Genomic DNA, 24,071 nt, shown 5'->3' on the forward strand with positions numbered 1-24,071 from the left:
TGATCTATCTAGCTAACTGACTCAGACAATCTACACCAGTCTATCTAAATGAGTCAGTCAGTCAGTCAATCTATCATTCAGTCAGGTTGTCAGTCAATCTATCCAAGTTGATCAGTCTATATATCTGGTCAATCTCTCTCTCTCTCTCTCTCTGTGTGTGTGTGTGTGTGTGTGTGTGTGTGTGTGTGTCTGTGTGTCTGTGTGTCTGTGTGTCTGTGTGTCTGTGTGTGTGTGTGTGTGTGTGTGTGTGTGTGTGTGTGTGTATAGAGCTGAGTCAGTCTGTTTCAAGATGTTATTTTGGCCATACGCCACTAATAGATCCACTGTATGCCATAAGAAACCTTGATAATGAACAAAGAAAAAAAAATATTAAAATTACAAAAAAATATGTACATACAAACATTAGGATCAGTCTGTGCCTGAGGACAGGAACAGATTTCAGTTCCCGAAACAGTCGTAACTGTTATTTTAGGTAGCCCTCTGTGTTTGTCTGTGCAGTCATCATCGTGATGTTCAGAATTTTGTTTTGGCACATCGCCAGGTTCTCCTGTGTGTCTGTTTTGTCATTGTGTTGTGCACATTATATGTTTAGTATCATTACTGGGTTTGTCTGTCGCTGTGTTGTCTGTCTTTTTTGTCATTATTTACTGACCTTTTTGATACTGTCTTCTTGTTTCAGTCCACTGTGTCCGTCTGTACTGGAATAATTTTTTGACATACCTTTCATGGAATTTCCTGTGCTGCATATGTTTTTAATTTTTCTGTGTGTTAGCATGTTCATATTTTTTTGTAATTTCAATCTTTTTTTGTCTATTATCAAGGTTTATTATTACAAACAGTGTAACCAGCAATGGCGTATGTCCAAAGTAAAATCTTAAATCAATCTCCTCCAGAGCAAGAACCATTCAAAGAACTGAGTCAGTGTGTGTGTGTGTGTGTGTCAAGTCTATAAAAATTATATATATATACATATATATAATGACATCGTCCCAGGCTGCGCCCTTCTGAGCCCGATGTGCCACCACCTCTCCCCTTACACGCTGCGAGCCCCCTCCTTCCACCCCCACCCTCTACGACCGCCCGCCGAAGTGTGTGTGTGTGCGTGTGTGTGCGTGTGTGTGCGTCGACCCGCACCTGCCAATGTGACGTCAGTGCTCCGCTCCCGAGAGTTGCCGAGCCAGGACGAACTGTCAGTGAGTCGCGAGCGCTGCGAGGGAAGGAGCTTCATGCACATGTCCTCGTTCTCGGAGGTTTTCAGTGATACAGGGTAAACGGGCCTCACCACACACGGGCTACGTCACGGCCCTGAGAACAGAGTAGCCGGGTCCACATGCCCATTATACATGTGGTGGCACCCTAAACTTTGATGAACACTTCAATCCCCATTGCGGTAGCTATATATATATATATATATATAAATAAAAGTAAATCCATTAATCCATCCAAGTCAATCCGTCAATCTATCTGAGTCAATCCACACATCTAAACATTTCAGCTAACCTACCTAAAAATGACAAAGTGCATCACAGCACACACAGTGCAAATAGCAAGTTAAAGAAAATTTCTAACAGCCCAAAAGAAACAGTTTACAATAAATCTGAACTATACTAGTGTAAAACAGTACCACACAAAGTAGTGTAAAATGGAAGAAAAATTAAGTAAAGTTGTGGTTGTAAAAAAGGGTTCCCCTACATAGCTTTTGTAAAATAACTGAGCTCCAAGGTTACGATTGGATAGTATTAAATTGCAATAATAATTAATGTTAATGATAAATGTGACTGAATGCAAGGTTATCAAATGTCTGAACCTAATATATGACAAAGCTAAAACTGGAAAGCTAGGACTGCCATGCCTTTAACTAGTAGTTCAATAATTATACAGAAAAATAAAAACAACTTTACTTTGAAAATTTTTAAAATTAGTATGTTGCAAAGGAATTACATTTAAAACCTTGTTAAAATAACACAAAATTTACTTTCACATGAAAATTTGCTGTCTTCAAAATATTTTTTGATAATTTTCAGAAACTTCATAAAAAATACTGTTTTAAATCAACTGTCTGCTACCACTATCATTAATTATGGGGATGACCTATGCAGGCCTCCAGATACCAGGTATACACCATATTCAGGACTATAGCTGAATATTTGCTTTAGCAATTATGTTAATATCTCTAGGCAAACTGTGCAATAAGTGTTTATTAGTTTCATCCCTGAAGAAAAGTCTCTCATATTAAAAACCATTAATAAATGATGTAATAAAAATAATGAAGTTAATGTTAATGTAACTTTAAAATATTTCATTTAAAATTAAAACCTACCTTTTATATTAGTCAAAGCACATTACACTGGATGTTTCTTTTTTCTGTGGTACTTCTTCTTCTTATCTACGAGGTACTCCTGCTTCTTGACTATGCATACTCTACAATACCAATCCTCATTTTCATCTGGCGGAACTTGTATTCCCACGCAGACCCTGTCAAAGAAAAAAAATTAGCTAACACAAACCACATGATTTTATGAGTACAGTAGACACAACAACCACCTCATGCACAGCAATACTTGACTGGTAAAGCTTCATCACTGCACAAGAATATGTCAATTACAATTTCAATGCAGTGCAATAATAACTCAAAATCTCAAGATTGTACTGAAGGCTTGGCTGCTTTAATGTTCATCAGTTCATCCCATATTCAACTTTTTTCCAACTAGAAAACGTTCACTCATACTTATTTGAAAATTTTTTTGATACAAGCTAAAATATACATTTTAAGAATTTACAATAATAATAAAAGTTTTTAACCAGTTATAACCTAAATGTACCAAACAGTCCACTACTAACTTATGAGAAAAGTTACATATTTGACAAAATATTAAAGTCAATATGGTAGCAAATTTTTTAAAGTTTAGATCCTTTAATAGGAGAAGTATGTAAGGATTGCTTAGCAACTATGCCATTACAGCCATGAGTAAGTCAATATTGATGAATAACTGTGGAGCATTTTTCTAATTGTTTAAAAGAAAATAAAAAAATTGTTTGGTGCTCAAACAATTATATGTAACATTAATAGTTACTGTACTTTAAATGATGTTCTAAAAATGCAACACCAGAAAAGAAAGAATACTGTTTACAAAAAATGTTGACATTGTTTAAAAATAAAACAGTAATATTTTAAGACAGGCATTTTGTTGTTTAAATGATATGCAAGATGCAAATAAAAAATATATAACCCAAAAGTGCAGACATAGGAAAATACAAATGTAAAAATGAGTGTAAACACAATTGCAACTGAGCATAACTATAGTGCCAGACAACAAAGTTTTCTGCTTACAAGAAAATGTGCTTTTTTAGTAATAAAATGTTCATATTTTAACAAGAAGACATATTCTGTTAGTATAATATGAAACTTCTTTAGAAATAAATTATGACTGGACTAGAAACTTTTGGGTAGTTCCTAAAGCTAATATGTGACATGATCATTGGTCTAAATTTATTGGAGGATATCTGAACAGTGTTGGAAGGAATGACTCATAGAAAACTAATTTTCTTTCTAGGAGATGTTGTTTGAATAACCCCTTCTATAATACCACCACACCAATTTTGTTTCCATGCACACTTCAATTGATAATATATGATGTGTTAGAAAAGTCAATTTTTTTATGCTGCCATAAACACTACATACTTTTTAATCAGTTTTATTAACAATTTATTACGTTGGATCATATATAGTATTGGGTGTGGTTTTTTTATGTGATGTTAATACCGGCTTCTTTTTCTTTTCAGAAGTATTTGGCATTTAAAAAATGTTTTATGAAAATAATTTACATGAGTTGATTTTGTGAAATATTTCTAATTTGTATACTTTCATTTAACTGTCATTTAAAGTCAATGTTACCAATTTTTTACTGGTTCGTTAAGTTTTGTGTGTGTTCATGTAATTTTCTTTTGTATTTTTTTGGCTATGGTTCTATGTTTGTAAGTTGGCTGATGCAATAATTTTGCCAGACACGCAAAAAAATAAAAAGAGAGAGAGAGAGTTATCTGTGGGAAAGACTAATGATTTAGTTGAAGAGCTGTTGCAATCTGTCCATGATTGGCTGATATTTTGGTGTTTAATTTTGTGATTGGTCAGAAATTACATCACAAGAGTGTCCTTTTTCCTTTTAGAAGACAAAGGGTGACCATGGAATTAGTCAACGTCTCTACGACGTACCGAGAGGTTGTGTGTTGGGCGGTGGCTCAGAATTAACATAGTAAGGTAGTGGAAGAACAATTTCGTGACTATGGTCCGAGCTATGCCGAACTTGAATATTTTTGGACATTTATATTATAATTTGTTCGACCACAGTCATCAATAACTGCCCAAAACAATGATTGAGTAACTCTGTCCTTGTTCTGAGGACGGAGTCCTTCGGCATGTACTGTGAGTTGCAAGCAATGTTTACTTGTGAACAGTATCTGAATTTCAACCTTCGGTCACACCGAAAAAGAAATACGTGTTTGTTTGAGTCAGTGCAGACGTTTTTACGACCAGTTTGTGGTTTCGACATGTATTTGTTTTTGAGGTCGTAATATGATGGCCATGGTGATTTGTGATTTTTTCTAAAGGATTAATAAAAAAACAGTTAAAATTGTAAACCAGTGAAACTGGTTGAACTAATAAAAATTTGTGCTTGTTGACAGCTGACAAGAATCTCTCACTGCCTTCTCTTTTCTTCATTGTCAGTTGAAAATTACTATCATCTCTAAAAACTAAATATCGGTCAATAAAATAGTGAGAGTTTATGCTATCTCCTTGGGATTTTGCCTCACAGAATACAAATTAAGGTGCTCTTCTGGGCACCAGGGTATAAGTAGATGCAATCGTACTGGTAGTTAAAGGTTTAGGGCTAGGGCTACTAGCATTGATGGGCTATTCTGTGGTAGAAACATTGCTGAGGATTTGTTCTGGGTGATGTTTCCCATATAAGGGGCTTATCAAACACCCACTTGGCCAGAATACAATATTATTAATTCTATTGAAGTCTTCTTCCAGAACAGACACATGGAAAGAATTGCATGAGTTGGATTTGGTTTTAAGTTTATTGACTTTGAATTAAGACATATTAAGTTTGTTGGAAATATAGTCAATATTTCTGTCCTTGAACACATGGTTCGAAACTAGTAATAAAAAGCGCTTTTGTCTTTTTAAAGGTAGGTTTGGAGATGGTTTTATGAGTGGATGTATTTCTAATACCAACTTTCATTGGTGATTTTTTCTTTTCATGTTCCTGTTTGGTGTCAGAGTTACCATTAGATCTGGACTTGCACACTTGTTGCACGATGGTAAAGCCATGCTGGTTGTTTCTGGTTGAGCTCATGACACTGCATGATTCTTTCTGAGTTGAAAGTGAGTCACCAGACAGGCTGCGGTTAGTGGAGTGGCCCTGCGTTTACCATATGGTCTGTTAACTTGTTGTTAGCCCTGAGTGCAAACTCCACCCCCTTCCTTTGATGTGTCAGTCTGTGTCTTGTACTCCCATGTGCAACACTCACTACACCGGCAAGCTACGCTACTGGGAAAACTCCAACAAAAAAAAAGTGTCCTAGGGTAGAAAAAGCTTCCAATAGAAAATAAACAGAATCAACACGGCCGGAAGGCGGCCATTGTCGCGAGCAGCTAGAAGGCAATGGAAGAATGTTCTAGGCTCTCGTAACACCTTGCCTATGGATATTTAAACCCCCAGCTCGGCTCTCAGGAGGATGTCGCCTGCAAGCAGCCGCTCGCCTAAGATCTATGAAGAAAATGCCTGCCGACACTCCAACACGCACCACAACGTTACACTGCCTGACCACCGCCAGGACTTCAAAGGATGGCAAATATATTACATAATTTTCATGATAGGAATTTTTGAGTGAGAGTTGAAGTTGGTGATAGAAATATTTTGAGATAGTTACAGCAGGTGACTGAAATATTTCAAAGTTCGGCTGGGACTTAGTCGTTTTCTTGCTCGGCTAGTCGTAATGTGGGCGCATAGCATAACATATTGACATGTGGAAGTTGAAGTGTTAAGTGATGTTTGCAGTGGCTGTGGTCAGGGAGCTTGTCAGTGCAGGGCAGTGAGTCAGGTGTTAGCACAGATATGACCGTAATTTACCAATAGTAACCGGTGTTCTTACATAAAGGCAACGTAAGAAACAAAATGTGTTTTACGGTTACGTCAACTGGACACAAGCTACCTTGGATTCGATTCTGGACATGGTGGCCATACATTGAGTGGTATTAGAGTGCCATTTGTGTCACTGCGCCCATGTGTGTTACATAGAGATACGTGGCTTATGTATGAACTGTTCCTCGGCCTGAGTGGCATTGAAGAGAATAAAAACTGTATGGTCCATGGTTGCATTGTCGTCATTTCTTAAGGAGCATTATAGTCAGTTGTGTCCAGCTTAAGAGAAACCTGCAAGGACACTTGCCCTTCTTTCGTCTACGTGGGGGAGCAGGTGGTTACGTAGACATGTCTGGTAGACACGGTGACATTTACTGAGATTCAAGAAGCCTCCGGTTTGGATCGGCGGTACATCCGTCGGCGGCACCCGACGACTTCACAACTCGCCTGTTGGAGAGCGAGGAGCTGCAGTAGCGAGTTGGCACTCGCGAAAAATGCTGTCATTTCGGACAAATGACCACATGTATTCAATTTTCCCGCTATCTGCGTGGTGTTTACCATTAAGAACTTGATCCCTGTAATTTTAAATGCCTTTTTCTATAATTCATAAATATTTTAACTATACTAAATGTTGTTGCATTGATGTATTAATTATTCACCCTGTTCTTTATGAAGTTAGCCACGATCAAGTTCTGTGAATGTGGAGTGATAATTAGTATTGTGGCAAATAACTATACTTTTTTCATGAGAGTGAAGTATTATTGTTGCACTATAACTGTGATTAATTCTCTCGATATTATGAGCTACAGTAATATTTATCCATTTGGTGACAAATTTATTCATTTCAAATAAGGGCTGTACTGGGTATGTTGTTATGAAAATACAGTCAGTTGTTATACTTAGCCTCTTGTGTGTTGCATTAACCATCACCACATTTGTTAATGAGTTTCATCAAGAACTATGCCATACCCAAGCAAGACCATTATAATATTGAGTGTCATGCTTTTAATTTGTGTATCAGCATTATTTGTTGTAAATAAATTTTTGTTTCTTCTAATATTTTAGAGTTTTTTCACCTAACTCACCCTGTTGTCAGGTTTAGGCAGCAAGAGGGTTTCTTAAGCACTTGGCTATTTAAATTATCATAATCACTCTTTAGAGTAAAGACTTTGCTTGATACGGACAGTTCTTGCTTGATCTTGGCAGTTTCCGCTTTTGAATCATTGGGTAGGGTTTTCAGCACCAAATTCTCGCTCTTCAGGACATCAACCTTTTCACAAAGGGATTTCACAATTTTGAACTGTTCATGCATGTACAACTTCCAAGTAAGATACTTCAAGCGATGATTGTTCCTGGATTCTTGCAGTTTTGGAGGCAGTTTTTTTAGGTGGTGACCTGAACATGTTCGAGTGAACAATTTGATCTAATTTCAAAACAGAAACATCGCAAAGGGGTAAACGAAACCCCGGAAAATCAGAATGATTGATTAGTGAGGAATTAATAATGAATAAATTACAGAACTGTGAAAATCAATGGCCTACACATAAATACAGAGGAGTGTGCGGGAACACGTCCGTCTGCTCTGAACTCCTGGCCACTACATTTTAAAAAATTTTGCGAGCCTAATTTTTTATTATTTTTGTCCTTTTATCACCCCTCAGTAATGACATCCGCGGAAGTCTGCACACATCGCACTCCCATTGCTACACCTCTGAGAGTGACATATCTGTGTATAATCACTATAACCAGGCCATGCTAAAGACTACATCATTGAACATGTGTAAAAAACACTATGTTTAAATTAATGTAACAACCTTGACTTCCTTCCTTTAACTTTGTTATTCAGAGATTTCACATATCCAATAATAAGTTTTATTTATAAATTTACAAACTGTGATCCTATTTTCAGAGCCAAACGACAATTTTTTTTATAAACCACATTGAAAAAATTACATAGCTGAGAATTCAATGCTAATGTTCATAATCAGTTGCCATATTCGTGGATCTCCAGTGATATATTCTTGAACAGAAATTAACTGCATTGTTATGTTGAACATAGAACTACCACCTTCTGATAATCTGTAACTTCTCTCATTTATGGGCACTCAGTTATCAAGATATGCTAGATCTTTAAGCATGGAGAAGCTGGAAAGCATAAGCTTGCCCATTCAAAATGTATTATTAACTAGGCACTTTCCAGAGCGTGATTGGAGCACGGAAGGCTTCACCGTTTACCTACTGTTTTTGTATTGGAGTTAATCATTTGAAAAAATATGGCATAAAATGCTGCAGGTTATGGAGTGTACCGTCTGCAGTCTCATTGTAAGAAGCAGAATGGCACAGATTTTTATTCAAAAATGGACTGGAAAGTGATGACAGTCGGAATTTTAAGAACTTTACTGGAAAATTAACCAAAATACGGAAAACCCTGAAAAACTTATTTCGAAAATATTGTTATGTTTTTTTTTTGGGTGGAAAATACTCGAAATTACACATTTGCAAATAAGTCTAGCACAGAATTTTATAGAGTATTTTAGTTGCAGACACAATATGTTTCATTAAAACAAATACATTCATTTTCCTGATTTGTAATTTTTTTTTGCCAAGGGCAGAAGTGTAGGGTGACAAGGAGAAAAAAACCAGATGGTCACAGTTGAAATTACTCTGTTATTAGCATAATTCTGCTGGGCACTTTTGGCTTTACTCTGCATCTAGTGTTCCCAAGAAATGCTTTAGACAGTGCATGCATATTTACATGAATACTGGAACTAACATTAGATGAAGTGTGCCTTGGTGGAATCAAATATGGCCCTCCCCTCAAAGGGTGACTAACAAGCTATTCAAGCTGCAGTGCGCACGTTCACATACATACACAAACACACACAAAACACACACAAACACAAACAAAAAACACACACAAACACAAACAAAAAACACACACTTAATACTTTAAAATAGCACAACATGGCAGTTTTTCTAAATTCCTAAATCAAGATTGTCAAAAAATAAAAGTTTTATTAATTTAAATTTTAGTATCATCAAATAGTTGACAGAATAGCATCACACTTAACTTAACAATTCACTGCAACCTTACAGCATTTGGACTGAACAAGCAAGCATAAGATAGAAGGAAATGTTTTTCTGGTAGATAATGCACAGCAAACGATCAGTTGAAATTTTATATAAGTCAGGCATGCAATAACCAAATCTGTAAATTCATAAACTGATTATTTTAATACATCAAAATATTACTTAATGATCTTAACTAATGCTGTATGTAGAAATTTAAAGTACTTAGCAATTGTTAATTTGTCTCTACTCATATGACTGTTGAGATGTAAAACCAAATGAAAAACAGTGCTAAAGCCACAATTACGCTGGGCAAGTTTACTAGCTATTCGTTAACAAATATGAATTAATTTGGAGACGAAAAGTCACTTACTTGCTCACAAAAAGGATTTTGCGGTGCGTGATATTTTTATTCCTGAATCACGTTATTTTTAAATAATTTATATAATTTTTATTTTTGAAATATTATCCTTCATATGTTAATCCACATTTCTACTACTAATAAAAGAACAACAATGGCAAGCAAGCTGGGATAAAAATAGATCAGTCTTCAACTAATCACTGAAGCAAAGAGGCTAGTTGGCAACTCCATGTAAATACATTAACTAAGTTTGTTTATGAGTGTATGTGCAATGGTGTTTAAATATATGGCACAAAATTCAAGTCAGGGCATTGCAAAATATTACTGAGTAGTGAAAAGGTTTCATGATTCAATGTAACTCCGGCAATAAAATAACAACCTAACAGCCCTACGTACTGCATAAAAATATCCAGCCACTAGCAGACAAAGCTGCAAGTGCCACACAGCCAAATTGGCTTCTGCGCTCTTGTCTGTTCCTTTTTGAATACCTTTTGCCAGTAAACTGGCTTCACCCCCACTCTTGCTGTAGCCTCTCTAGACATTTACTGTTTTCGAGCTCCATGGTTATGTTAGGCTTCTACTATATTATCACATGTAATGAGTAGGTTGGCATGGTGATGAACACTCAACTTATTTTTAGGATGACCCAGGTTTGAGTTCTGGTCCTATCATCTTGATTTAGGTTTTCCATGGCTTCCCAACATCAATAAGGCAAATGATGGACAAGATCTTTGACCATAGGCCATTGCAGAGTCCTTTCAAATTTCCTTGATTGTGCTTATGTGTCGCCCCATCTCGTATTAACGATCACATTGTTTATCAAATGTAAAGCCAAAAAAATATAATTCAAATACTTTTGAAAACTTTGATTTCTAGATATTAGAGATGTGCGAGAAGTCCTTTTCAAAAACCGAGACGAGATCGAGACAGAAATACTAAAATTCTCGAGAATCGAGACGAGATCAAGAATTCAGTTTTTTTTTTATTCCAAAATTGCAATTTGGTGTCAGTGAAGTTTTCCTCAACGAGATTTTAGATGCAATAAATTGGGCCCACCCTACTCTTTCCTCTTGAGTTCTTTGTAATTGATGTGTAAACATCAACAGTTTTACATGTATAAAGCTATTTAATGAAAGAAATGAAAGGACTACATATATGCTATAGAATACACATTTACAAAAATGAATCCCCAAAAATAAATAGGCCTGCACTGTATTCACATGAGCATTTCAATAGGCCTATTATTGAAAACAGTCAACTGTATTTGGTAGCTCACAATTAAAATCTGCTGTTTAAAAAGACAAGCTGCTCTATATTTTCGGCCAACAGATTCTCTCTTCTGGATGCAACAGTGTTACCAGCACTGCTGAAAAGCCTTTCGCTTTCCACCTGCGTGGCTGGTATGGCCAAATATTTTCTTGCGACTTTGGCAAGAGCAGGGAAACGTAACTGGTTCTGCTGCCACCACATAAGAGGGTCACTTGATCGGGGGATAACATTTTCACCAAGATAAATTGTAAGTTCATTTTCAACTCTTGGTGACTTTGCTGAGGAACAGCTTGATTTCTTCAGATGTTCAAAAGTATTTCACAGAGAACAGGTGGCTTCAACTGTATCTGATGGATTTTCTTCTGGAACAGGTGTTGTTTTATTATCTACAACCACTTTGAGATCTGAAGTAATACGCTGCACACAAATAAGATTTTCGTGGTCTTGCAGCAAAATGTTTTTGAAGCATGGGTCAAGTACCATTGCAATCATGTCTTCTTTTACTGTTGTGTACAATGGAAACCTAGATTTAATACTTTTCTGAAGAGAGTTAGCAAATGCAATTCCAGGGTTACTTTGATCTTCAACATAGAAAGTGTTGCCTCAATGCCATACAGCAATGGTATTTTGGAAGAGATAGTGGGAAATTTAGAGTAACACAGCTCTCTTGTGGCTTATTCTATTGGCTGTAACACACTTACTACATTAACAGCAAGCTTCCACTCACTCAATGTGAAATTTTCTACTGCCATTGAATCTCCTAGATCTGCAGATAAGGGTACCTGCTGCTCAACAAGGCGAGAGAGCATTGTAAACTCACTGTTCTATCTTGTCGGCACTATTGGTAACAGCTCGTATACAGGTTTGTTCAACTTTAGCTGCAGAGCATGAAGCCTTTCTCAAGCAATATTGCTGTGGCGATAATGTTCCACGATTGCCCGGCCTTTTGCTAGAAGGTCTGCAACATTGTGTTCACTTTTAACATCTTGAACTGCCAACTGTAGTGTGTGAGTAAAACACCGTGAGTGAATCCATGATGTTTGTTAATGGCAGCTGTGAAATTCTTAGCATTATCTGTAACTACGTACAATGGAATTGAATTGGTGGGAAAATTCCAGTCGTCTATAGATGCTGTCAGCTTTTCTTGTATTGCCAGAGCAGTGTGCGAACCTGAAAAGTGGTAATTTCCAAGGACATGATATTTCAACTCACATGTCAGTAGTAAATGAAACAGACTGAAGTCCATCATCAACATCTCTCTTTATTTCTTCTGCAAGTTTGGCTTTTTCTTCGCGGTAAATTTTTGGTACAATAGACCTGGAAAATGTAGTGCGAGATGGTACTTCATAACCTGGTTCTAATTCATTGAGCAGTCATTTAAATCCGCGATCCTCTACAATGCTGTATGGCTGAAAATCACATGCCATCATTACACCAATTTTCCTGTCAATTATGTTTTTTCTAGCTTCGCTAACTTTTTGTTTCTTTGTGAGACAGTCTTGGATTGATAACTCTCTATAAGGATTTTCTTTTTGTTTTGTAGCTTTTACCTTTGTTAATTCCAAATAATCCTTTTCGGCGGCTGGATGAAGTTTCAAGTGTTGCAAGAGACCACTTGTTGAACAAGTTGGCGTCTGAATACGTTTTTTGCACACTTTGCACTCACCCTCACCTTTCGTTTTTCATAAAATTTCCAAATGTGCGACAATTTACGGTCTTGAACATTTCCAGAGCTATCAGCCATTCTAATAATTACATGTATTAGCGCTGAAAATAACTTAAAAAATTTAAAAAAAAAAAACTGGTACGATCCTTTATTTCCCGGGAATTTAAACTAAACTTAACCACAAAAAATTGTGCGAGTGGAGTCCACGCACAACAGAAGTGAAACTTCTTGGTTTTTAAGTATACAGATAAATTATTTTCATTTCCATAAAACTATCTACACAAATAAATGATAATTATAAACTGAATTGCACAAACAGTAACTCTTTTCCACACGAATAAATAATTTGTTGATTCTTAAAATAAAATAATTGGTTGTCTGTAAAGTCGGTTTACGGACGACAGTTTAACGTGACAATGTCATAACAAAACATTGATGAAATGATTGCATACTTTTATGAATAAAATTGAATCATTTTTATTTTAATAATAAAAGAATAAATACTTGAAATCATACTAGTAATCAGATTTTTAAAATGCAAGAATAATTAACCTTTACTGCCGAAATTGTTGTTGTAATAAGCAATGAAAACCACATTAACTTTTCACTTCACTTTATAAACAGTCGACGAAACAGTTCAAGTGTAGATGACTTGTAATTAATTTTAAAAACTGGCGTTTAGCTATAAAGTTTAAACATAATTATGAACAAGTTTTCATATAAATAAACTGTAATCAAATATCTATCATCAATTATATGAATCACCATAATTTTTTAGTCAATTGTAACATAACCTATTATTACTGCACTCGCCGACAGCGTAACGGAACAATGAGCGTAACCAGACACAGCGTAACGGAATAATGAGTGTAACGGGACACAGCGTAACGGAACAATGAGCGTAATGGGACACAGTGTAATGGTACAATGTGCGTAACGGGACAATTTTTTGTGCGTGCAGCCGGCGTTCATCGATTTATTAGACGTTGTCACGTCAAAAGAAAATAAACAAAGTATTGAGCTCCTTCCATAGATTACAGGACACACAAACAGTGAGTGTTCACTTCTTGCCGTATCCGTGCCGTTGTTGCTAGCGATCCAAGCGACGTTCTTTCAAACTATGGTATATTCTTAACCCTTTTAGTGCCAAAGTCCGATAAATCGGCCTTGCCTTGTTGTGCGAGAATTGCCAGGGCCGAAAAATCGGCCCGATTTTTTTTCCGTTTTCAAGACAGGTTTTTGTTACTAGCAGCGCATTCTACCTTTCTCTAATGAAGTGTCCTACTATCTAGTTCCTTTTTCTGTAAACAGGTAGCGTATGTGCCCTACTATTTAGTTCTTTTTTCTCACAACAGAGAGTATGAGTGTCATACTGCTGGACATCGCACAGCGTAAGAAACCGCATTTTGCTGCATTTTTTATTCTAAAGAAACACTTTTCCTGTTGAAAAAAAATTGTTTCTTTTGTAAATTCTTTATTTTAATTCTTTTATAAATATCATGAAACTGTTTTCCAGAAATTTCTACAAATGTATTTTTTTCAAAGTTATGACAACAATGGTTCGTTTATGTAAACGATATATGTAACTACCAGTTTCGTGGATATTACAAATTGCGTAGGATTTTATACAGTTGGTTATTCTGCGTTGAAAATTATTATTGTAGTAGTCATAGTAAACACGTTTTCCCGCATATTTCTCAGTGGAAAGTGATGTTACTCTGTTTCAAACTAATACTACCGCGAAACTTTGTGCGATCAAGGCTTTTGTTTTCGTTTTCATAATAATGTCTCGGAAAAGAAGTTACATTGCGGGTAAAGATGACAAAGAAATGCTCGACTATTTTTATTCGCTCGATAGTGATATTTGTGAAAGTGATACAACAAGCGACAACGATACAAGTACTGATGAGGAAGAGCATTTACCATCTACTTCAAACACACCGAGTCTTACTCCTGTGGCTGCGGATAATTATATTCCAGCCGGTGCATCACTTCGTACGAATTCAGGCGATAGTTCAAGTGATTCGTCGGATGAAAATGAACAGACTGACGTAAATAATGTAATCTGGTCTTCTTGTGAAAACTTTTCACCACCAAAACACAACATACCCCAGTTTTTAGAAAATGCTGGACCAAAACATTTACCCCCTCGAAACTCGAAGCCCATAGCATATTTCCAGCTAATGTTTACTTTTTCCTTACTACAGCTTCTTGTAAAGGAAACCAATAGATATGCTCAGCAGTTTTTATCACAGAACAAGGGTAAATTAGGTACAGGTTCAAGAGCTATTTCTTGGAAAAAAACTTCAGTTGTTGAAATGAAAGCATTTGTAGCATGTATAATAAATATGGGCCTCATAAAAATGCCTACACTTTCCTCATATTGGTCTACTGTTCCTTCTCGCAACATGCCATGGTTTCGAAAAATGTTTTCTCGCAATAGATTTCAACTACTTCTAAAATTTTTCCACCTATCGGATAACAAAAACCTTGGTCTACCAGGCGAATCAAACTATGATCCAGAAGGAAAATTCAAGCCAATTATTGACCACGCAAATAATGTTTTCAAGCACCACTTCACTCCATACCAAATGCTGAGCATTGATGAAAGTTTGGTCGGAACAAAGAGCCATACTTCATTACTTCAATACCTTCCCAACAAACACCACCATAGATGGGGAATAAAATTTTGGATGCTATGTGATAGTACTGTCAATTACTGCATGGGATTTTATGTATATCGTGGTGCTAAAGATCAATTAGATAAGACTAGCATAAAACTATATGGTCTTGGGTACACTGTGATAATGAAGCTATTATCTGGTGTGAATTTACTACGAAAAGGTTATCACATTTTTGTTGATAATTTTTTTACAAGTGTACCAGTTGCACAGAAACTCTATTCTGAAGGGACTTACCTTACTGGCACTGTTAGGCGGAACAGGAAGCATCTACCAGCCGAATTACACAGGCAAAATAAATTTCAGGTTGGGGAGAAAAGGTATTTCAAAAGTAATGAACTGCTGTTATTGGCATATCGCGAAAAGAAATCTCAAACAAAACCAGTAATTTTACTATCAACAAATGGAAAAACAGAAGATGTTCAGTGTACTAAAAAACGGCACGGACTAGAGAGAGTGCGTGAAAAACCAGAAATCATTCACAAATACAATAAATACATGGGTGGTATAGACACAAGTGATATGATGCTGTATTGTTATCTCGACGAAAGAAGGTCATTGAAATACTGGAAAAAAGTATGTTTCAATATATTTGGCCGTATGGTACTCAACAGTTATATTTTGTACAAAATGAATACAGATGGTAACATTCTGACAAGATATGAGTTCGTCTCTGCTGTAGTGGACAGTCTCGGGAAAGAGTGGCTAGAACAGCAACACCAACAACCTGGTGACACTAACGAAAGTGTGGCGTCATCAGGAATTCTGAAACTGCCATTGAAGAAAGAAAAAGAATGTTGTGTTTGCAGTGTATCGAGTAAACGTCAGGGAGGAAAAAGAAAGCGTTCAAGGACAGTTTGTGCAAAATGCCATAAAGGATTGCATGGTGTTTGTTTTAGTAAACACAGCTGCGAGGACCAGTGAATATGTATTTGACTATAGTTATGATGGATTTATCGTTGTTGTTATCATGAACTACCAATTAATTTTATATTTTTAATTGAAAAAAATGTGATAATGCAAAATGCTGATCAAACCAAGGCAATATTTTTCTTCTAAAATTTGAAAGTCAGTTTCACCTAAATTTGTATAAAGACATACAATAGCAATGCATAATTTTTTAATTAAATCGTTTACTTTTTAAATACATTAATAACAGACTTATAATTATTAAAAAATTATAAGGATTCAAAATACACTATATAGTTGGAGTTACGCTAAGAAAATATTTCATTTGTATTGTACACAGTTAGAAAAGCAATGTTTTTTTTTTTTTCAAAAAATTGTTATTAGAATAAATATTGGAAAAAATTACATTACTATTATACTATCATATAGAAAAACAATTAAATATTTAAAAAAAAATTCAAACCAAAGAATATTACTGTCAAAACTACTCCCTATCCACATTACAATCCATAAAAAAATTTTAATAATTATTTTTTTTAATTTAAAAAACAACAAAAATAAAATAAGATGAAATTTTTTATGTTTAAACATGAGAAGTGACAGAAGAAAACATTTATCTATAAACAGTAAAAAATTTCATAGTTATAACAGTAAAGGTTAAAAAGTTATTAAAATTAAACTCTAGAGATGCAATTTAGTTAAAAATGACCTGGCACTATTAGCACTACCATCCTAGCAGAGGCTGGCACTAAGAGGGTTAAAGTGCGTCATGTATTGGTTTTCGTTTGAATTGCGAAACGTCACTGTTTTAAAAAAATTTTACATGAACGTGGAAAATAAACGATTTGACATACACTGTGTTATGTCGGCATGTGGTAATTGATTCAAGTTTTTATTTTAAGTACCTAGTAGCTCTTTTTTTATGTGTAAGTAAAAACTTCGCATTATTTAAATGCATAAGTAGACAATCAGAGTTAAGCAATACAAATTCTCGAAATTCTAGGAAATTCTAAAATGTTCTCGAGACGAAATCGAGAATATTTTGATCTCGATAATTTCTCGATATTACCGAGACTCGCACGTCTCTACTAGATATCTTATAATTAAATTTCAATCTTCACCACATTTTATAGTTCAATATTTTCAAACATGATCAGTAAAACTTACCAATGATACCATGCATCACAGTCATCACAGCCAATCATAGGACTGCCATCATCGTGACCACCACATGCTGGGCAAATCCACACTTTATTTCCTGCATCATCCTGCAAATGTGATAAAGAACAATAAATTACAAATATAGGTACTCAACACATTACTAATGCCAAATTAAAAGTTTACAAGATTCTGTAGCACAGCCTTAAACCAACATGCAAGAATCCCATACCTGAAGCAACCTTAAATTTATCTATAAAAAAATACTACACAATTAACTGCACAATATGGATGAGTAACAATTGCCTTGCAAACCTTGTTAAGTATGATAAAACCTCTTGGTTCGCCTCGTAAGAAATTTTTTTTTTCCTTGACCAACAAATAAAAGTAGTGTATAAGAAATGATGCACAAAGTATTATATTTTTTTATCTTTAGGATTTTTTGTTATAGTAAGAGTATTTTTATTTAATAAATACTATCTAAATGCATAACTTACATAATGTAATTGTCTTACTTAACAACGATATGTATTTCTATTGGAATAATTAATTTTACTATGTAATATTTTATAATGTATGTTTGGCTTTAATATTGCTTGTTTTGTATTATTTTCTTTGAAAATAGCCTTGACACTAGAGCCAGAGCACAACCTGGTGACAACTGACACCATCTTCCACCAGGCTTCCGACCGACAGCGAGTGGACATGTCAGGCACGCAAGCTCCAACACTATCCTTGGTAGTAATGACCACGCAGCGTGGTTCTGACACCTCACTGTACAATAGTGGGCCGTATGGTTGTTTGGCATTGTTTTAATTAATTGTAACAGTGGAAGTTGTAGAGCATTATACGCACCAATAAATCTGTCTTTTCGTAACCCATGTGTTTTTTGAATTGGCCACATAGGACCAACGTATACGGTTACAAGCACGTGGGACGCCCTGAGAAACCATGTATTAGTTTAATTTACAAGTACTATGTCCAACACTAAGAGAGGACCAGGTCTTTGCAAGATCTAGTCATTCCTTGAGTTAAAGAGTCTCTGCTGGGTCTCTCAAATGACGGTGCTTATCTACCCAAATGTTGATGACTTCGGAACAATTATGCCCCATACCCCTCTGGTGACAACACTAACCAAAACTAACAAAAAAAATTAATTGGACAATTAATGAAGAATGTAAGCAAAGTATGGTTTAAAATATTTTGATTATCAAATGAGGTTTATTGGTACGAATAAAATCTAACCCCAATAGAAAAAAGAATAAGCATCAAATTATAATGGTAATGTTACGCTTTTACATCACACGATTGTGCACGGAGGGTATAGGCTAAGGAACCTCCAAAATCACAATAGGCTTTATAAGACTTAGGCCAGCTTGCATAGTCATTACAAAATTTTTAATTACATATCCTTTACCTGACGGTGCAAGCTGGCCTTAGGTACAAACTTGATGTTCATAAATTGAGTCATGCTCCAGGGTAGGGATCAAACCATTAATCTATCACATGGTAATAGAGGACCCCTGAATAAAATGCAATAGTTAAGTTTCAAAGACTATTTTTAATATGTGAAAAAAATCAAACTACAATACTAACCAAATAAAAATTCAATCCATTGGCAACCTGTAAATTTTGTTCCAAAAAATGTCTGATAATTAGTAACAACCAGGATCCAAACTTTTTTGTTTACATGCAAATAAAACCTAAAAAAAATAAATCTAAAGAGACAGTATAGTTTTGAGAAGGTAAATCAGACAGACACCCACGTGATTAGTAGCAAGAATGTTTACATTTCTGTTTAACCCTAGTAGCTAGTTATTTGATCTGTAGAGCCTTTCAGATCTGTAATTTCACAAGAAGGTCTTCAAGAGTAAAAAACAGCTGAATCTTGATAAGATTATCTACAAAACCTACAGTATTAACAAACTAATAATTACTTCAAAACATTTCATGGCACACACACAACGATAACACTCAAATTATAAAAAAGTGCTATTTCATTAATTGACTTACTAAACATAACTGGTGTTGAATTATATTTACAATATATCTCACTTTCAGTCAAGTATTTACAAGAAATATATTACAAAAACCTACTTTTTATTTAAGATTCACACATAATCAATTTTAAATGCTTATTACCACATAATTGTGAGGAATACATTTGCACATTCCCAAGGTCAATGCTACATCACACAATGATCGAATAGCCATATGCACTGTGATTTTATTAACTCTCAGCCAATAGTGAGTGATTTTCAATGTTTACCACAGTGTTCAAAAAAAATTTTTCATGGCTGTATCATACAAGGTAAACTATTTAAATTACATCTTCTAGAACAATTCAGGATTGAATAATTTCAGAGTTTAGGGAGAGCACTGATATCTGGGAAAAATTCAGAATGATTACCACTCAGAAAGTGGATACATTCTAGGATTTTGGGGCTTCATTGGAAAAGTATCCAAATCTGAATGCTAACCATTCAGGATTTTATATTTTTTTAGAGTTTTAGGATTACCTATTAATATGAAGGACAAAAGCCAGAATGCCTACCATTTAAGAAGGAGATACTTTTCAGGATATTTGTGAACACAGAAAAGTATCTAATCCTGAATTTCAATTTATTCAGGTTTTCTCTGTGCCATCCATGAAATATGTCAAAGAACCTGAAGGCACTTTACTTAGATTGGATAAAAATTAGGCACCCCAACTTCGTCCACCACTTTATACAGAAGTTGTATGAGCCCACACTGTGCAAATGATCTACAGTAACATACAAAAAAAAATTATTAAAGATTAAATGATGTAGCAACAGCGTATTTGTTGAAAGAACCGATGTTTTAATTAAAAATACTAACATGATGATATTAAATTGAGGGTAAGCCATAAATCGGATGATTGAATCGCAGAGAAGCAGGGTTCTATTGTATGTTTTACCTTACGCATGTCAGCAAGCTATGTTATTTAGGGCTTGAGTGAAGTGCTAATATAGATTACTTAAGAACAATTCTAATGGCCTGAAAAATAAAGTTTTATTCTTAGTCTTTATGATTAAATAAAACCTGTTTTCTAATAAAATACAAGCAAAAACTGACAGAATTTACCATATAATATTCCTTATTTAAAACGTGTAACAAATATTTCACAAATGAGGTCCTTTGATTAGCAAACCAAAATCAACACAGTTTACACAAATACAACAGAAATATTAGGCAACAGCAAATAATGCAATGGAATAAAATTACATGTGAGTGACTATATAAACAAAAATGAGTATGTTGTATGATTTTGATAATGTTGAGAAATAACTAAACATATTTAAGTAGTTAGTATAGATCTTAAAAATTTATACTGCTCATTTTTTTAAATGGTTGAATAATGTGTATGGAAGTACATCACCTAAGTAGCGGCAAAATTTAGCTAATTAAGTTTAACAGTTAATTTTTAAATGTAAAAAGGGAAAATTATCATCTTATAGCATTATTTAGAAACTTTATCTACACTGCATCTTGCTAAATTAATATAGTGGTTCAATAAGAAATAGTATTTTAGCCAAATGTAAAGTATTTTTCCTTTATCCTCTTTATGCCATTCCTATAAGAAAAGACTAAACAAATCCTACTTGCTTTTTGCTGCTCCAGAGGTGCTCACCAATTACTAAAACTATTAGTAGTAATTAAAAAAAATTAAAAGTATTCATTAAGTTTTTGCAGTGAACATTATCACTAAAATCTTTCAATATGATGTTATTAACCACAACAAAATTATGCACCAACCAAATTAAGCTAGCTTAAAACATGGTAAATTAAACTCATTGTGATGGTGCATGACCACTACCCTCATAAATTGAATAAGTATATTGTCTGTTCTATTTGAAAATATATAGTAACTGTGGTAAATTAGCTAGATATTTAAAATATATGCCTTAGTTTAACAGTTGTATATTTAATTTGTTTACTACTACAAATTTTCAGATGGTTGGCTTGGTTAACAAAGGCATTCTTTATTTAGAATATCACTATAGTTAAATATTTCTGTGTTTTAATTCTCTTAATTATCTAACGAACTTTCATTAAATTTCTGGCAAGTTAGGCTAGCACTAAGAATCTCTTATTTCTTGGAATAGGTATACTGGGAATTTCAGCCAGTAGTCATGAAGTCCAGAAATGCTTTATAGAACAATGAAGTGATTTCAGGAGAGATAATCCAATGCTCAATGGTTCCGATCAGGCAGCAACAAAGCTTTTCAAACATTTAATTTAAAATTTGTTTTTGACCATGAGCATTGGCTTGCAAGACCAACAGCGACCATGAATCTTTCGTGCAACAATCGTCCGAGTGGCAAAATGCCCTGGTTCGTACCCACTACAATGTAGCCCGGGATTTTTCCAGAACTTCTTATTTTAAAAAAATTGGTCGGACAGTAAATGCTTATAAGGTGAACTACCAGTGAAAATATGTGCTACTGTGTTTTGAATTGTTTAAGGGTATGTATTTTTCTCAAGTGTTGGTAAGAGAAGAATAGAATAACTTTACAAGAACATACACAAAACTTTTCTTTACGTAAATAACCAAAAACCCACACAAAAAAAATAACACCACAAATTCAGCAATAAAGTTTTTTATTTCTTATCAACAGTAATCAAATTTGTGTGTTATGAACGATTATTATTTAGGGTTTTCTGGCCAGACCAACCTGGAACATAACAAAATCAAGCCTCACTTTGGGCACCATATATTACATCTCAAGTCGGCCCGGGTAGACACGACTTAACGCTATAATATTTCATAACACTTAAATACTGCAGATAAGAGTCACCCTTTTTAAATTGTGTGGTTAGGTCAGTCTTTACACAAATTAAGGCCAAGTTGAAAACAAAAAAAGTTCTGAAATGTTCTGAATTTTATTCACTTGAAAATACATAACCAAAATTATACTCAACAGGCTTCGCAGATTTGTGTCATTTCAAAAATGCCTTCATTAGTCCAGTATTGACAACAGAATATTTGCACAATGAAAAAGTCCCTAGTCCAACTTGGTGACTAGGTACAGAGACCATCTGCCCCTGTGGAAACAACCTCATTGTTTCAGGCTTACGCCGACGCTTGGGGTTCAGAATTTTTTATTTTATTTAGGAATATACAGAGGATCATCCCGGCTCTGACCTGCAGGTGTAAAATGGTCTCTCATGGAGATTACTTCAAGTTTTTTGTAGTGAGCTTATAACAATGTGACCAGATGGTATGACAATTGAGTGACGACTTGTTGGACGGCGTGATAACATCTGCTTACCAAACGTGGTGGTCATGTGGCCCAGCTGACCAATCAGAACAAACACTGCCTTATATGGTAATAAAAAATATCTTCTAGAACAATTTTCTACAGCATAATTCTGAACTATGTGAATACTGACTGGAATTCCCAATATACAAATTCCAAGACATATGAGAAACTGAGAGTATATCTGCAGAAATTCTCTCGGTGCCAGTCGAACACGCCAGAAATCTAATAAAAGTTTGCAAGGCAATTAAGAGAATAAAACAAAGAAATATTAACCTACAGTAGTATTCTAAATAAGGCATGATACCAAAATTTACATACATACCTCCTGTTAAAGTAACCGACTAAAATCACATAACTGTAACTTTTAGGGGCTTTCACAAGAAAAATACCAAAATAATAGCAATTATTCAAAATTTTATAAATGAAATATACAACTATGAAAAAGCAGCATCATGAACTTGATATTTTATAACCAGCTGATTAACCACAGTTAAAATTTATATTTTCTCTTAAAACAGAAAACAAATATATATATATATTTTTTTTTTTAAATTGTGAGGGCGAGTTCCTAATACATCACAATTTGTAATAATTTATTTTATCTTAAATAAAAAAGTTTTAGAGTGGAAAATTTTTCCCATTTCATAGATCTTACATGTGCAGTTTTAAATAAAATAAAATGTGGCCAATAAATGTTCTACCACTCACAAAAAGAAGAAGTATCAACACAATTCAGTCTCTGCCAATAAAATAATAATGAAATACAAAAACAATTTCACCAATATGTACAGTCCATTTTTATATTCCCTAAGTTGCTTTTATGGTATATTATGTTGTTATAATGATAAGTCTATGACAAATTTATATATCATAGGCAACTTTTCCAGCGTAAACTTTCTGATGGATGACCAATGATTACAACTACAAAATATTGGTCAAAACTCAGTTTTATTATTCCCCATGATGGTATGTATATATTCTTTCACACATGATGAACTTACTGAAGTAACTCAAGCAAGCACACTGAAATTAAGCCGACCTGCCTACCTGGGGACCCAGGCGTGCATCTGTATAGGGTTTTAAATGTTAAAAAATATCATTTGTTGCTATTCAGACATTTTTGATCAAATCACTTTCAAATAAAACTGCACTGTGCATTGCAAAGAAAAGAACATGGTTAGTAATTAAAAGTTTTAAACTCTTAAACACTGTAAGTATACTTAGAAACACATATCTACAAATACTTTTTCATACTTTTTCTTTCATGGCCACATTCTTCTCTTATCAATGCACAGTACTGTTTTTTTTGAAAGCGATATTGTGAAAAATGGTTGAATCATGTCAAATAGTATGTTAACATGTAAAACCCTACAGCTGGATCTCCAGGTGGTCAGGACCTTTAATCAAATGCCAGGAATATGCAGGTCCATATTTATGATTACTTTTTGGTTTTACGATCATTTTTTTCATTGCAGTTAATTTGTAAAGGTTAACAAAAACTCATAAAACTCTTCAATGATGTGA

At 34.6% G+C, this 24,071-nt stretch overlaps 1 protein-coding gene across 10 annotated transcripts in view; it reads right to left on the bottom strand.

Annotated features, from left to right (window-relative positions):
* The window catches only part of LOC134529203 (transcription initiation factor TFIID subunit 3), a 174,021-nt gene that overhangs the window by 17,338 nt on the left and 132,612 nt on the right, over positions 1-24,071 (bottom strand). For 5 of the 10 annotated variants that reach the window (XM_063363051.1, XM_063363057.1, XM_063363054.1 and 2 more), the window contains 2 exons: positions 17,272-17,372; positions 2,321-2,475 (listed from right to left, as the gene is read on the bottom strand). In XM_063363051.1, coding sequence (XP_063219121.1) covers positions 2,343-2,475; positions 17,272-17,372 — 234 coding nt within the window. In that variant the 3' untranslated portion in view covers positions 2,321-2,342. Of the gene's footprint in view, positions 1-1,134; positions 1,306-2,320; positions 2,476-17,270; positions 17,373-24,071 lie in introns of those variants that run through there. The other 5 variants (XR_010074499.1, XR_010074498.1, XR_010074496.1 and 2 more) reach the window with 4 other exon arrangements.

The sequence above is a fragment of the Bacillus rossius genome, chromosome 2, assembly GCF_032445375.1.
Source record: "Bacillus rossius redtenbacheri isolate Brsri chromosome 2, Brsri_v3, whole genome shotgun sequence".
NCBI lineage: Eukaryota > Metazoa > Arthropoda > Insecta > Phasmatodea > Bacillidae > Bacillus > Bacillus rossius.